This window comes from Hemiscyllium ocellatum, chromosome 50, assembly GCF_020745735.1.
Source record: "Hemiscyllium ocellatum isolate sHemOce1 chromosome 50, sHemOce1.pat.X.cur, whole genome shotgun sequence".
Classification (NCBI taxonomy): Eukaryota; Metazoa; Chordata; class Chondrichthyes; order Orectolobiformes; family Hemiscylliidae; genus Hemiscyllium; species Hemiscyllium ocellatum.
In genome coordinates, this window is record NC_083450.1 from 4,090,292 (window position 1) to 4,103,936 (window position 13,645).

Sequence of the window (13,645 nt, forward strand, 5' to 3'; positions counted from 1 at the left end):
GGTCTGGGGTGCGAGGGTGGGGTGTGAGACAGGTGTCTAGGTGTGAAGGTGGTGTCTGGGGTGCGAGGGTGGGGTGTGAGGGTAGGGTCTGGGTCTTGGGTTGGGGTGTGAGGGTGGGGTCTGGGATTGGGTCTGGGGTTGGGGGTGGAGTCTGGGTCTGGGGGCGGGGTGTGAGGGTTGGGTCTGGGGGCGGGGTGTGAGAGTTGGGTCTGGGGTGCGAGGGTGGGGTGTGAGGGTAGGGTCTGGGTCTTGGGTTGGGGTGTGAGGGTGGGGTCTGGGATTGGGTCTGGGGTTGGGGGTGGAGTCTGGGTCTGGGGGCGGGGTGTGAGGGTTGGGTCTGGGGGCGGGGTGTGAGGGTTGGAGTCTGGGGTGTGAGGATTGTGGTGTGAGGGGGGATCTGGGGTGTGAGGGTTGGGTGTGGAGTCTGGGGGTGGGGTGTGAGGGTTGGGTGTGGAGTCTGGGGGTGGGGTGTGAGGGTTGGGTGTGGAGTCTGGGGGTGGGGTGTGAGGGTTGGGTCTGGGGGTGGGGTGTGAGGGTTGGGTCTGGAGTGCGAGGGTTGGGTCTGGAATGCGAGGGTGGGGTGCGAGGGTGGGGTCTGGGGTGCGAGGGTGGGGTCTGGGTCTTGGGTTGGGGTGTGAGGGTGGGGTTTGGGATTGGGGGTGGGGTGTGAGGATAGGATCTGGGGTTGGGGTGGGTTCTGGGATTGGGGGTGGGGTGTGAGGGTTGGGATTGGGGTGCGAGGGTGGGGTGTGAGGGTAGGGTCTGGGTCTTGGGTTGGGGTGTGAGGGTGGGGTCTGGGATTGGGTCTGGGGTTGGGGGTGGAGTCTGGGTCTGGGGGCGGGGTGTGAGGGTTGGGTCTGGGGGCGGGGTGTGAGGGTTGGGTCTGGGGGCGGGGTGTGAGGGTTGGAGTCTGGGGTGTGAGGATTGTGGTGTGAGGGGGGATCTGGGGTGTGAGGGTTGGGTGTGGAGTCTGGGGATGGGGTGTGAGGGTTGGGTGTGGAGTCTGGGGGTGGGGTGTGAGGGTTGGGTGTGGAGTCTGGGGGTGGGGTGTGAGGGTTGGGTGTGGAGTCTGGGGGTGGGGTGCGAGGGTTGGGTCTGGAGTGCGAGGGTTGGGTCTGGAATGCGAGGGTGGGGTGCGAGGGTGGGGTCTGGGGTGCGAGGGTGGGTTCTGGGATTGGGGTTGGGGTGTGAGGGTGGGGTTTGGGATTGGGGGTGGGGTGTGAGGATAGGATCTGGGGTTGGGGTGGGTTCTGGGATTGGGGGTGGGGTGTGAGGGTTGGGATTGGGGGTGGGGTGTGAGGGTTGGGATTGGGGGTGGGGTGTGAGGGTGGGGTGTGAGGGTTGGAGTCTGGGGTGTGAGGATTGCGGTGTGAGGGGGAGATCTGGGGTGTGAGGGTTGGGTCTGGGGTGCCAGGGTGGGGTGTGAGGGTTGGGTCTGGGGTGCCAGGGTGGGGTGCGAGGGTTGGGTCTGGGGTGCCGGGGTCTGGGGTGCCAGGGTGGGGTGCGAGGTCGGGTCTCAGTGAGGGGTCCGAGGGTGGGGTGCGAGGTCGGGTCTCAGGTCCGAGGGTGGGGTGCGAGGTCGGGTCTCAGTGTGGGGTGCGAGGGTGGGGTCTGGGGTCCGAGGGTGGGGTCTAGGGTGCGGTGTGTGGGTGGGGTCTGGGGTGTGTGGGTGGGGTCTGTGTCTTGGGTTGGGGTGTGTGGGTGGGGTCTGGGGTGTGTGGGTGGGGTTTGGGATTGGGGTGTGAGGGTGGGGTTTGGGATTGGGGTGTGAGGGTGGGGTCTGGGTCTTGGGTTGGGGTGTGAGGGTGGGGTCTGGGATTGGGATTGGGGGTGGGGTGTGAGGGTGGGCTGTGAGGGTTGGGTCTGGGGTGTGAGGGTGGGCTGTGAGGGTTGGGTCTGGGGTGTGAGGGTGGGCTGTGAGGGTTGGGTCTGGGGTCCGAGGGTGGGGTCTAGGGTGCGGTGTGTGGGTGGGGTCTGGGGTGTGTGGGTGGGGTCTGTGTCTTGGGTTGGGGTGTGTGGGTGGGGTCTGGGGTGTGTGGGTGGGGTTTGGGATTGGGGTGTGAGGGTGGGGTCTGGGTCTTGGGTTGGGGTGTGAGGGTGGGGTCTGGGATTGGGATTGGGGGGGGGGTGTGAGGGTGGGCTGTGAGGGTTGGGTCTGGGGTGTGAGGGTGGGCTGTGAGGGTTGGGTCTGGGGTGTGAGGGTGGGCTGTGAGGGTTGGGTCTGGGGTGTGAGGGTGGGCTGTGAGGGTTGGGTCTGGGGTGTGAGGGTGGGCTGTGAGGGTTGGGTCTGGGGTGTGAGGGTGGGCTGTGAGGGTTGGGTCTGGGGTGTGAGGGTGGGCTGTGAGGGTTGGGTCCGAGGTTGAGGGTGGGGGTGTGAGGGTTGGGATTGGGGGTGGGGTGTGAGGGTTGGGTCTGGGTCTGGGTTTGGGGTCTGGGGGTGGGATGTGAGGGTTGGGTCTGGGGGTGGTGTCTGGGGTGTGAGGGTTGGGTCTGGGGGTGGTATCTGGGGTGTGAGGATTGGGTCTGGGGTTGAGGGTGGGGTGGGAGGATTGCGGGTGGGGTGGGAGGATTGCGGATAGGGTCTGGGGGTGGGGTGGTAGGTATCGGGGTGGGGTGGGGCTGGAGGGTTGGGTGTGGGGTGGGGGTGTGTGGTGGGGTTGGGTGGGTGGGTGAGTTGGGGCTGGGAGTTGAAGTTGGGAGGGGTGGAAGGTGGTGTGGGGGGTGGGTTGGGGGTGGGGTTGGGAGGGTTGGGGGTGAGGAGTGGGTGGGTTGGGATGTGGGGTGTGGGGGGTTGGGGTTGTGGGTGGGGTGTGAGAGTTGAGGGTTGGGGGTGAGGTTTGGGAGGTTAGGGGTGTGAGGGTTGGGGGTGGCATGTGAGGGTGGGGGGGTGAGGTTTGGGAGGTTGGGTGTGTGAGGATTGGGGTTGTGTGAGGGTTGCGGGCGGGATATGCGCGTTTGGGGTGGGGCGTGAGGGTTGGGTGTGTGGGGGGGTGGGGGTGGGGTGTGGGTAGGGTGTGAGGGTTGGGGTGTGGGGTGGTGAGGGTTGGGGTGAGGATTGGAAGGTTGGGAGTGTGAGGGATGGGGAGTGTGTGGGGTGAGAGGGTTGGGTTGGGGGTGGGGTGAGAGGGTTGTGGGTGGGATGTGGGGATGGGGTGAGAGGGTTGGGGGTGGGAGGGTTGGGGCTGGGTTGGGAGGGTGGGGAGTGGGTGGGGGGTGAGGGTTGGGGGTGGGGTTGTGGGTGGGCGGGTGAGGGTTAGGGGTGGAGGGTGAAGGGTTGGGGGTGAGGTTTGGGAGGTTAGGGGGGTTGGGTGTGGGGGTTGGGTATGGGGTGTGAGGTTAGCGTGGGGGGGTGAGGGTTGGGGGTGAGGTTTGGGAGGTTGGGTTGCGAGGTTTGGGGGTGGGGTGTGGGCATTGTAGGTGCGGTGTGTGGGTTGGGGGTGGGATATGAGCATTGGGGATGGCGTGTGAAGGTTGGGGGTGGGGTGGTGGTTGGGGTGAGGGGGCTGGGTTGGGGGGGGTGGGGTGTGAGGGTTGGGGGTGGGGTTGTGGGTGGGGTGAGAGTTGTGTGGGGGTGAGGGTTGGGTGTGGGTGGGGTGAGGTTTGGGCGGTTAGGGGTGTGGGGTTTGGGTGTGGGGTGTGAGGGTTGGGGGTGGGGTATTAAGGTAGCGTGTGGGGGTGAGGGTTGTGGGCGGGGTGTGAGGGTTGTGGGCGGGGTGTGAGGGTTGGGGGGTGGGGTGAGAGGGGTTGTGGGTGGTGTGTAGGGGTGGGGTGTGAGAGTTGGGGGTTGGGGGTGGGGTGGGAGGATTGCGGGTGGGGTTGGGGGTGGGGTGGGAGTGTTGTGGGTGGGGTCTAGGGGTGGGGTTGGGGGAGGGATGGGAGGATTGTGGGTGGGGTTGGGGTGGGAGAGTTGCGAGTGGGGTCTGGGGGTGGGATGGGAGGGTTGCGGGTGGGGAGGGAGGATTGCGGGTGGGGTCTAGGGGTGGGGTTGGGGGGTGGGGCGGGAGGTTTGCGAGTGGGGTCTGGAGGTGGGGTGGCATGGTTGGGGGTGGGGCTGGGGGTGGGGTGGGAGGGTTGCGGGTGGGGTGGGGGAGGTGGGGTGGGAAGGTTGGGAGGTGGAGTGGGAAGGTTGGGAGGTGGAGTTGGGGTTGGAGGTGGGTTGGGGGGTGGGGTGTGGGGGTGGGGTTGTGGGCAGGGTGTGAGAGTTGAGGGTGAGGAGGTGAGAGTTGGGGTGGGGGGGTGAAGGGTTGGGGGTGAGGTTTGGGAGGTTAGGGGTGTGAGGATTGGGGGTGGGGTGTGAGGATTGCGGGTGGGATGTGAAGGGTGGGGTGAGGGTTGGGAGTTTGGGGGCGTGAGGGTTGCAGGTGGGGTTGGGGCTGAGGTGTTGGGGTTTGGTGGTGGCGTTTGGGGGTGGGGTGGGTTTGGTGGTGGCGTGTGGGGGTGGGGTGGGGTTGGGTTGGGGTGTGGGGGTAGGGCATGGGGTCTGGGTTTGGGGGTGAGGGTTGATGTGTGTGGGGGGGTGAGGGTGAGCGGTGGGGTGTGGGGGATTGTGGGTGGGGGGTGACGGGGGTGAGGGTGGGCTCTGGGGTGTGTGGGTTGGGTCTGGGTTGGAGGAGAGGTTTGGGGTGGGGATTGGGGTGTGGGGTTGGCATGTGGGGGTTGGGGGTGGCGTGTGTGGGGTTGGGGTCTGGGTTTGGGGGTGGGGGGGTGATGGGTGAGGGTGGGCGGTGAGGTATGGGGGATTGTGGGGTTGGAGTGGGAGAGTTGCGAGTGGGGTCTGGGGGTGGGATGGGAAGGTTGCGGGTCGGGTCTGGGGGTGGGGATGGGGTGTGGGTGTGGGGTGGGAGGGTAGCGGGTGGGGTCTGGGGATGGGGGTGGGGAGGGAGGATTGCGGGTGGTGTCTTGGGGTGGGAGGGGGGGGTGACGGGGTTGGGGTGGGCTCTGGGGTGTGCGGGTCGGGTCTGGGTTGGAGGAGGGGTTGGGGTGGGGATTGGGAGTGGGGTGTGGGGTAGGGTCTAGGGTTGGGGTCTGGGGTAAGGTCTGGGCTATGGCAGTAGGGTCTGGGGTTGGGGGTGGCGTGTGGGGGTAAGGTCTGGCGTGTGTGGGTAGGGTCGGGGGGGTGAGGGTTGGGGGTGGGATCTGGAGCTGGTGTGTGGGGGTTGGGTCTGGGGTGAGGGTGGGGTGTGGAGGTTGGGTTGGAGGGTCGGGTGTGGGGGTCGGGTCTGGGGTCGGAGGGTGGGGTGTGGGGGTTGGGCTCGGGGTCGGAGGGTGGGGTGTGGGGGTTGGGCTTTGGGGTTGGGGTTGGTGGATGGGTGTGCGGTCGGAGGGGTGGGGTCTGCAGTCAGGTGTCTGGGTTTGGTGGTGGGGTATTGGTGGGGTCTGGAGGTTGAGGTTGCGGTCTGGTGTCTGCAGGTGGGGTGTTCAGGGTGGGGGGTTGACGATGGGGTCTGCGGGTGGGCTCTGGGGTCTGAGGGTGGGGTCTGCGGGTTGGCTCTGGGTTTGAGGGTGGTCTGGGGTCTGAGGGTGGGGCCTGAAGTTGGGTCTGGGGTTGGGGGTGGGGTCTGAGGGTGGGGTATTGGGGTGGGGTTTGGGGGTTGCATCTGGGGTTGAGGGTGGGGTCAGGATGGTGGGTGGGGTCTGGGGGTTGGGTCTGAGGTTGGGGATGGGATGTGAGGGTTGCGTCTTTGGGGGTGGGAGTGAGAGTTGGGTCATTTGGGGATTGGGTCTTGGGTTGAGGTTAGGAGTGAGGTGTGAGGGTTGGATCTGGGATTGAGGGTGGAGCGAGGGTTGGCTCTAGTGGAGGTGGAGTAAGAGGTTTGTGTCTTTACTTGGGGGTGGGAGTGAGGGTTGGATCTTGGGTTGAGGGTGGGAGTGAGTGTTGTGTTTTGGGTTGGGGTGGGTGAGAAGGTTGGGTGCGAGGTTTAGGGTTGGAGCGAGGGTTCGGTCTTGGGCTGGGGGTGAAGCGAGGTTTGGGTCTTGGGGTTAGGAGTGCAGCGAGGGTTGGGGGTGGGAGTGAGTGTTGTGTCTTGGGGTGGGGTGTGAGGGTTGGGTCTTGGGTTGGTGGTGGGTGAGGGTTAGATCTTGGGGTGAGGAGTGGAGCGCGGTATGGGTCTTTGGTTGATGGTGGGTGAGGGTTGGGTCTTTGGTTGGGGGTGGCAGTTAGTTGTGTCTTGGGTTGGGGGTGGGAGAGTTGTGTCTTGGGTTGGTGGTGGGTGAGGGTTGGGTTTTGGGGTTAGGAGCAGAGCGTGGTGCGTGGTTGAAGGTGGGAGGTCAGGTTGTGGGGTGGGGGGGGAAATTGGGTGCTAGGGGTTGAGTTGTGCAGGCAGGGAGGGGTGGTGTGGGTTTAGGGTGGAGGTTGTGTGCTTGGGTTGTGAGTTGAATGGTGGGGTGGAGAGCTGTACCACAGGGAGAGGCCATTTGGTCCTGCAACTGAGCACCTGGTCTTTTAATCCAAGGTCCTCCCAACCCTGCTCCCCCTTCTTAATCCCAACACCCGCTCCCCAACACCCGCTCCTCCCCACCCTCCCCCGTACCATCATTCTATCTTTCTATTGCTTTCTGCCTCACTTCACTTCTGCACCTTGCCCACATTTAGCTATTCCCCTTGACTATCACAAGGCCTTGACAGCAAGGGCAAAAATAAAAATTGCTGGAGAAACTTACATCTGGCAGCACCTGTGGAGAGAAAGCACAGTTAATATTTTGGATCCAGTTACCCTTCTTCAGAAAGTTACTCGACCCAAAACATTAGCTGTGAATTCTCTCTCCGCAGATGCAGCCAGGCATGCTGAGTTTTCCCAGCAATTTCTGGTTTTGTTTTTGATTTCCAACATCCTCTATGAATTGGAGTCAGTAGGCCATTGTGGTTCACTGTAAGTGATCCATGGCTTTGGCCGTGTGCTTCTTGAAAGGAATTATGTGCAATTCCAAACTGCTGCCTCTCACATGGCCAAGTCTATTTAAAATGACTATCTCTCCATTCTGGGTGGCCCTTCCTGCTATGAGTGTTCTCAACATAGTTGTCTCTCTACTTGCTGAGTGTGGTTAGAATGGCTGTCTGTCCCATTACCAGATGTGATTAATATGGCTGTCTGTCCCTTTGCTGTATGTAATTAAAACAGGTACCTGTTCTTTCACCAGGCGTGGTGTTTCCATACCAAGCAAACAAGGGCCGCTATCAGTTCACCTATTACCAGGCCGTGCAGGCATGCAAAGAGCAGGATGCCAAGCTTGCCACATTCCAGCAGCTCTTCGAAGGTAAGGAATGCAGGAGAGCAGTGCCTCACGTGCCAGTTACATTGTGATGAGGAAAGCAGGAGAGCACAAAGTAATTGTGTGAGAAAGACAACTGACCAGAGAGTACTTTCCAATTTTCGGGGGCTAGTTTATGGCTTTCTGGTGCTCTTTGTAAACCTTCACTCGCAGTCAGTTAAAGCAGTTGACATGAGGATTTTGGGTTATCATTCTAGCTTTGTTTTTTGTGAATTTCTGCCAAATTTGGATTCCACCTACAACTTCCAATTTACATTGTCGCACCCCTTCTCCCCTCACCACCTCTGCTACTATCATTGAGTGCTCTCTAAATAGCCCTATTGCTGGGAAAGGTTAAAAAGGCGGCCACTTCTGTTACCATGCCCCATTTTCCTTACCAACTGATCCAGGACTCCAGTAGTTCTCCTCAGAAATTCATCGCCAGTATTAGAGTAATAGGTTTATTTCTCACAGGGGTTTGATGGAAAGGGGTTGGGGTCCCTTTGTGGAGAAATTTGCAAAGAAAAACACCATAGACCATCAGGAAGTGATCGGCGCACACAGTGTCCTTGAGACCCTGCAGGAAAAAGAGTGGGTGGATCCTGTTGCGTTGTTCCCTGAGCAGACTGTCACAGTCATTTGGCAGAATGTCTCATTGCGAAATCTTTCCAACAAATACCAAGACATTGCTTGGGTGGTGGTGAGAAGAGCACAACCTATGAGATCTTTAATGTACCGCCTGGTCAGCCTGGGCCCCTGCACGCTGCCCTCAAAGTGGTCATGGAGCTTGAGACTATCACACATCTCCTTCTGGAATGTGCCCTTGAAATGAAGTCTGGAGAAAGGGCAGTGCTTTTTGTCCAGGTTCATCCTGAGCAACTCCATGAGGCAGGACTCTGTGCTGTGTGGTCTGTCTCCCGGGACAGATACTGAGACAAACATCAATTGCATCTGGAAGACCATTAACTGGTGAAAAGTGCCCTTTGGTCTACCCAAAACTTGTTGGTGTGCCTAAAATGTGTTGCTCTTCCAAGGAGTTGACGCTGACCGAGTATTGCAGACTGGCACACTCCAAGGTCCAAGACTATGTGCTGAGGGAGGTACTAAAGCTTGGGGCAGACGCCCCTAAGGGGCAGTGGGAAAAGACCACCGTCTGAAGTCTTCTCGCTGAAGTGGGAGTCTCTCCCTCCATTATCGGACCCTCCTAGTGCCTCAAATGCATGTATGCTTTGTATATGTAAGAGCTGTTTCTGGTTTGTTAAGATAGTCAAACTCCAATGTTTGTTTCCTTGATATGCTACTGTACAGAACTGAACTGCATTTGTGACTATGCATATTTAGAAAGATATCCTTTACTTCAAAACTATTTTTATGAATAAAAACAAAGGGGGTGGGGTCGTGCTGAAGGAATTGGCGATGGTGCAGCTGAAAAACTACAACAGGGTAGCAGCTGGATAGGGTATGGTTACTGCCCCTTGACCTCCAATCAGAGGCCCCATCCTTCCAGCTTTTGCGTGCTGTTTATCCACTCATGGGCTTGGTCTCAGAAGGAGCAGAAAAGGCATTGGAGGAGCAGGGAGGGGAAGAGATGGAACATGCAATCGGAGGACCAGAGAGGGGGGGAGAGGCAGAGCATGTGATTGGAGGAGTAGGGAGGCCAAGTGGTGTGGAGAGTGCGATTGGAGGAACAGGAAGGACAGAAGAGATGGTTGGGAAGGGGATTATTGGGAGATAGAGTATTTAGGTAGCGGGTGTGTGTTGACAGGAGATTTTTTTTCAGGTGGAGTTGTAGATGAGAGGCAGGTTTTGGGAAGGGAGTGGTTGGCAAATCAGTGAGGCTGGCTGAGCTGACAACTCCGACTTTGGGCCTTGGACAGAGTGGCAGAAGGGTCTGGACTGGTGTAATGCTGGATGGCTGGAAGATGGAACAGTTCACTATCCGGTCGCTGTCCCTCGGGAGCCCTGTGGGGGCAAGAACCTGCCACCAGGAATCAGGAGTTATGGAGCCCGGGACAAGCAGCGTGACCGCTTCGATGCCTTCTGTTTCACCTCCACCTTCAAAGGTAATCCCTCCAAACATCCACGAGTAACCTTGAGGGAACACATCCTCCCAACTTTATTCTTACAGTGTCAAAAGAGTGTACTGCTGGAAAAGCACAGCCGGTCAGGGAGCATCCGACGAGCAGGTGAATCGACATTTTGAGCATAAACTTTTCATGATGAAATGTCAATTCTCCTTCTCCTAGATGTTGTCTAACACCACACTCTTCAACTCTGATCTCCAACATCTACAGTCCTGTCTTTCTCCCTGTATTCCCACAGTGCCTGCCCTCACCTTGGGATGCAACAAAGCACTTGGTAGCCCAGCACTCACTCAGTGCTGACTCTGCCAGTGCCCACTTCCTCAGTGCTGGCCCTCTGCCAGTGCCCACTTCCTCAGTGCTAATCCTCCAACAGGTTGGTGCTCCTGCAGCACTGAATCTCCAACAGGGCTGTGCTCCCTCAGTTCTAACCCTCTGCCAGTGTCTGCTTCCTCAGTGCTGAAACCCTGACAGGGCAGCGTTCCTTTAGTGCTGATCCTCTGACAGTGCCCACTCCCTTTCCCTGACTCTCCGACAGTATTGCTGATAACAGGAAGATACCACCATCTGCTGGATGAGTGGAGCAGTACATACACTGTCCTTGAACCTAATAATTTTACGTGATACATTTATTTAGACATGCTTTGTGAGATTCTTGGGGCTATAAATGAAATTCTGTATCTCACCCCATGCTGTCCCTATCCTGGGAGTATTTGAAGGGGATGGGTGAACAAAGGGAGCTTTACAGTGTACCTAATCCTGTGTTGTCCGTGACCTGGTAGTGCTTGATGGGAGGGGACAGTGTAGAGGGAGCTTTACTCTGTATCTAACCCCCATTTCCTTCTCCAACCAGGCTCGGTGTATTTCCGGAGAGAGTCTGCCATGTTTGACTACGTTGGGGGCACTAGTGCGTGTCGCCGTGATGGGGCCACCGTGGCCAAGGTCGGTCAAGTGTACTCAGCCTGGAGGTTCTCTGGGCTGAACCATTGTGAGCCAGGCTGGCTGGCAGATGGCAGTGTGCGTTACCCCATTGTCTCTCCCCGGTCCCGGTGTGGAGGATCCCAGCCTGGTGTGCGCAGCCTCGGCTTCCCCAGACTCTCCCACCGTGCATATGGGGTCTACTGCTACAAACCACGATGAGCTCTCCCCCATCCCCAAAACCACCCCACCCCACTGCCACCTTCACCACACATCCTCTCAACCATCCCCCCTCATTCCTTCCCTCACTGTTCAACAGACTTGAGAGAGGCTGACAACTTTCCACCTATTGCTGTGTAACAAGCGTGAGGATGGAGCTGAATGGTCTCCAGTTCCTGCATAACAGGCTCGAGGAGCGGGCTGAATGGCCGCCTCCAGTTCCTGTGCAACATGGCTCGAGGAGGGAGTTGAATGGCCTCCTGTTCCTCTGTAACAGGCTCGAGGAGGGGACTGAATGGCCTCCTGTTTCTTTGTCACAGACCCGAGGGTGGGGCTGAATAGCCTTCTCCTGTTCTTCGTTTCCGTGTGTCTCTGTACCAGACCCCTTCATCCAGACGGGGGAATGGATAAAGACAACAGTCATTGATAAGTTCATTTTGGGGAACTCGGGAGAAATATCATCATGCAGAGAACGGGGGGAATGTGAAACTACACTTCAATGGATTGAATCAACTGACGCTTTGAAAGAGAGGAAGACGAGCAGATGTGGGAATGATGACAGCTGGGGGAATGTTGAAGATGATGTTGAGTGGCTGAGAGGAGATAGGTGGAATTGAAGGCGATCTGCGTGCATCACTGACATGCCAAATGGCGTTTCCTGCACTTGGATACAACTTCTTCACTCTGTACTAATGTAACTGCTGTTGCCTCCTGCTGGCCTAATGTATAATGGTGACCATCCAGAGCTAAGCTACTAGACTCTGTTGTTTCTAATATTTATTAGTGGGGACGCAACTGGAACAGCAACTTCTAAATAGGTTATAAAGCACTTCCTGCTAGCATTAGCTATGTTTTCACTGATGATCATTTAATAGCCACTTAGAGACACTAATCATCTGTATCGTAAACCCTCAGTGGTTGGACTTTGGAAGTGATTTGTGTTCTCCCTTGCTGCTAATACATATTTTTGCAAGATGCTGTGGAATTAAAATGGAATTGTGAATTTGTAAATTTTTCATTCCATGGTTTCATTTTTTTTGTACTGAATTCCTTGATGTTGCCAGTTCTTGTCCACAGTTTGTGGAGGATACACCATGCACTGGGTTCATTCACCTTAACCATCAGCTCTCATCATATCTGAGTGACCGTTCTTCCTGGGAGAATGGGGGTCGATCAACAGCACAGACTAAGATAACCTTTCACCAACTAATATGGGCCGAGACCAGGAACAATCGCCATGCTGGAACTAAATGGGATTGTGTACAATAGGAGTGAATGGGTAGGGGGTTGGGTCCATTGGGATTGTGTACAGTGGGAGTTGGAAGAGGTGTTGTAATATTTTGAAAAGGTAATTCTTGGAAAGATGTTTGAGATACTTAAAGGCTGTGCTTCATTTCACTGACCCAATTTAAAAAGCACAACTAGAGAAAAGGCACATTTCAAATTTATTATAATTTGAGGTGTAAAAGGATACAAATGAATTCAGCAGCAGCAAAACCCCAAGTGTTCTCTTGTAAGACTGTCTGATTTGTAGGGTTAGAATTGAGAACAATAGAAGTCACCTGAAGGGTAGTGAGACCAACAATGGACATGGTCTGGTGCAGAAAGGTATACAATGGACAATCCAGTGGAGGGTTGAGTAACTTGCCACAATATAAGCATTGAACAGGGTGTTAGATACAAAATAAAGCTTCCTCTGCACAGTCGCCTATCAGACGCTTCCAGGACAGGGACTGCAAGGGGTTAGATGCAAGAGTAAAGTTCTATCTACACTGCTCTTCCCCCATCAAGCACTCCCAGGACAGGGACAGCAAGGGATTAGAGTAAAGCTGCTTCTGCACCGATGCCCTTAAACACTCCAAGGACAGGAACAGCCCAGCGTTAGATCCCGAGTGTGGGAGAGAGCCCGAAACCAGGGGCAAGCTTTAATACAACTTATGGCAGCAGCTCAGAGAGGATTTCTATTAGTGCTTAGAAAGGTGTTTCTTATCCTTCTGTTAGTTCACACACAGGACGTGCTAAGAAGTCAGTGGTTCAACTTTACACGGAATTATTCTTTCAAAGTTAAAAGTCCAGCCGTTTCAGATTGTAGGGTGAGATTTAGCAGTTCCAGTTGTATTTGCTTGGACAGACGTGATGACCTGGAACTATCCTCTCATCTGGAATGAGTAGGATACCCGAGAGATTCCCAAAGCTCCTTATTCCAAAAACATAGCTGCCAAGGAATTGGTGTCCTCTTCCTGGCTGTTGGGCACCACGGTGTAATTGGAAACTGTGCAAGAAATAGGGAAAAGAACAAGGAAACATTCATTGAGGGCAGCTTAAAAGACTGGGCAACTTTCCACTTATGGTAAATCCTGGGATTGGATATAGAGTAAAGCTTTATCTACGTTATCCACATAAAACACTCCTCAGACAAAACAGGTTAAAAGTCTCACAACACCAGATTTAAAATCAGGTAGCTGATGAAGGAGCAGTCCCCCGAAAGCTAGTACTTCCAAATAAACCTGTTGGACTATTACCTGGTGTTGTATGATTTTTTTAAAAAACTTTGTCCACCCCAGTCCAACATCGGCACCTCCACATCAGGACAAACCAGCACAGAGGTTAGGTACATGGTAAAGCACCCTCTACACTATCCCCATCAAATATTTATAGGAACAAAATAGCACAGGTATAGATAGAGCTCTATACACTGTTACCACTATTAAACACTCCCAAGACAGGGGCAGCATGGGATTAGATACTGAGTAAAGACCTGTCTATACTTTTAAATTGAAAGTAGAGCTACCACTGTTCTTTTAACCTTAAATTAAAATTGCCTCTACACTGTCCCCTTCAAACACTCCCATGACAGGGACAGCATGGGGTTAGATACAGAGTAAAGCTGCCTCAAAACAACCATTTTAAACAGCATCCAGTAATATTACATTCTGCCCCGTGCCCCTTTCCTCACCTCACCACCCCATCCAGGCTGAAGCTACTGCAACTCACCACGTGTACAGACAATCCGTGGCTGCTCCCAGCTGCCATCTGCCTGGCATCTGATGATGGGTACATGGCTTTGGGAGAAGCCTGCTTTGCACTGGTACCGTACGACCGAGTCGGTTTCATATCTGACTTTGAGCTTGCCAAGTAACTGAGCCTTTGGTACTGCAGGGGGTGGCCCACACGATCCT

At 56.1% G+C, this 13,645-nt stretch overlaps 2 protein-coding genes across 2 annotated transcripts in view; one reads left to right on the forward strand and one right to left on the reverse strand.

Moving 5' to 3' along the window:
• hapln2 (hyaluronan and proteoglycan link protein 2) overlaps positions 1–11,477 on the forward strand; it is a 24,509-nt gene extending 13,032 nt beyond the window's left edge. Inside the window, exons 3-5 of the mRNA XM_060820558.1 lie at positions 7,138–7,254; positions 9,126–9,311; positions 10,183–11,477. Coding sequence (XP_060676541.1) covers positions 7,138–7,254; positions 9,126–9,311; positions 10,183–10,469 — 590 coding nt within the window. The 3' untranslated portion in view covers positions 10,470–11,477. The remainder of the gene's footprint in view (positions 1–7,137; positions 7,255–9,125; positions 9,312–10,182) is intronic.
• A 1,187-nt stretch (positions 11,478–12,664) lies between these two features.
• LOC132805525 (brevican core protein-like) overlaps positions 12,665–13,645 on the reverse strand; it is a 67,641-nt gene continuing 66,660 nt past the window's right edge. Inside the window, exons 12-13 of the mRNA XM_060820637.1 lie at positions 13,461–13,643; positions 12,665–12,738 (exon numbers count right to left, since the gene is read on the reverse strand). Of these exons, the coding sequence (XP_060676620.1) occupies positions 12,665–12,738; positions 13,461–13,643 (257 nt within the window). The remainder of the gene's footprint in view (positions 12,739–13,460; positions 13,644–13,645) is intronic.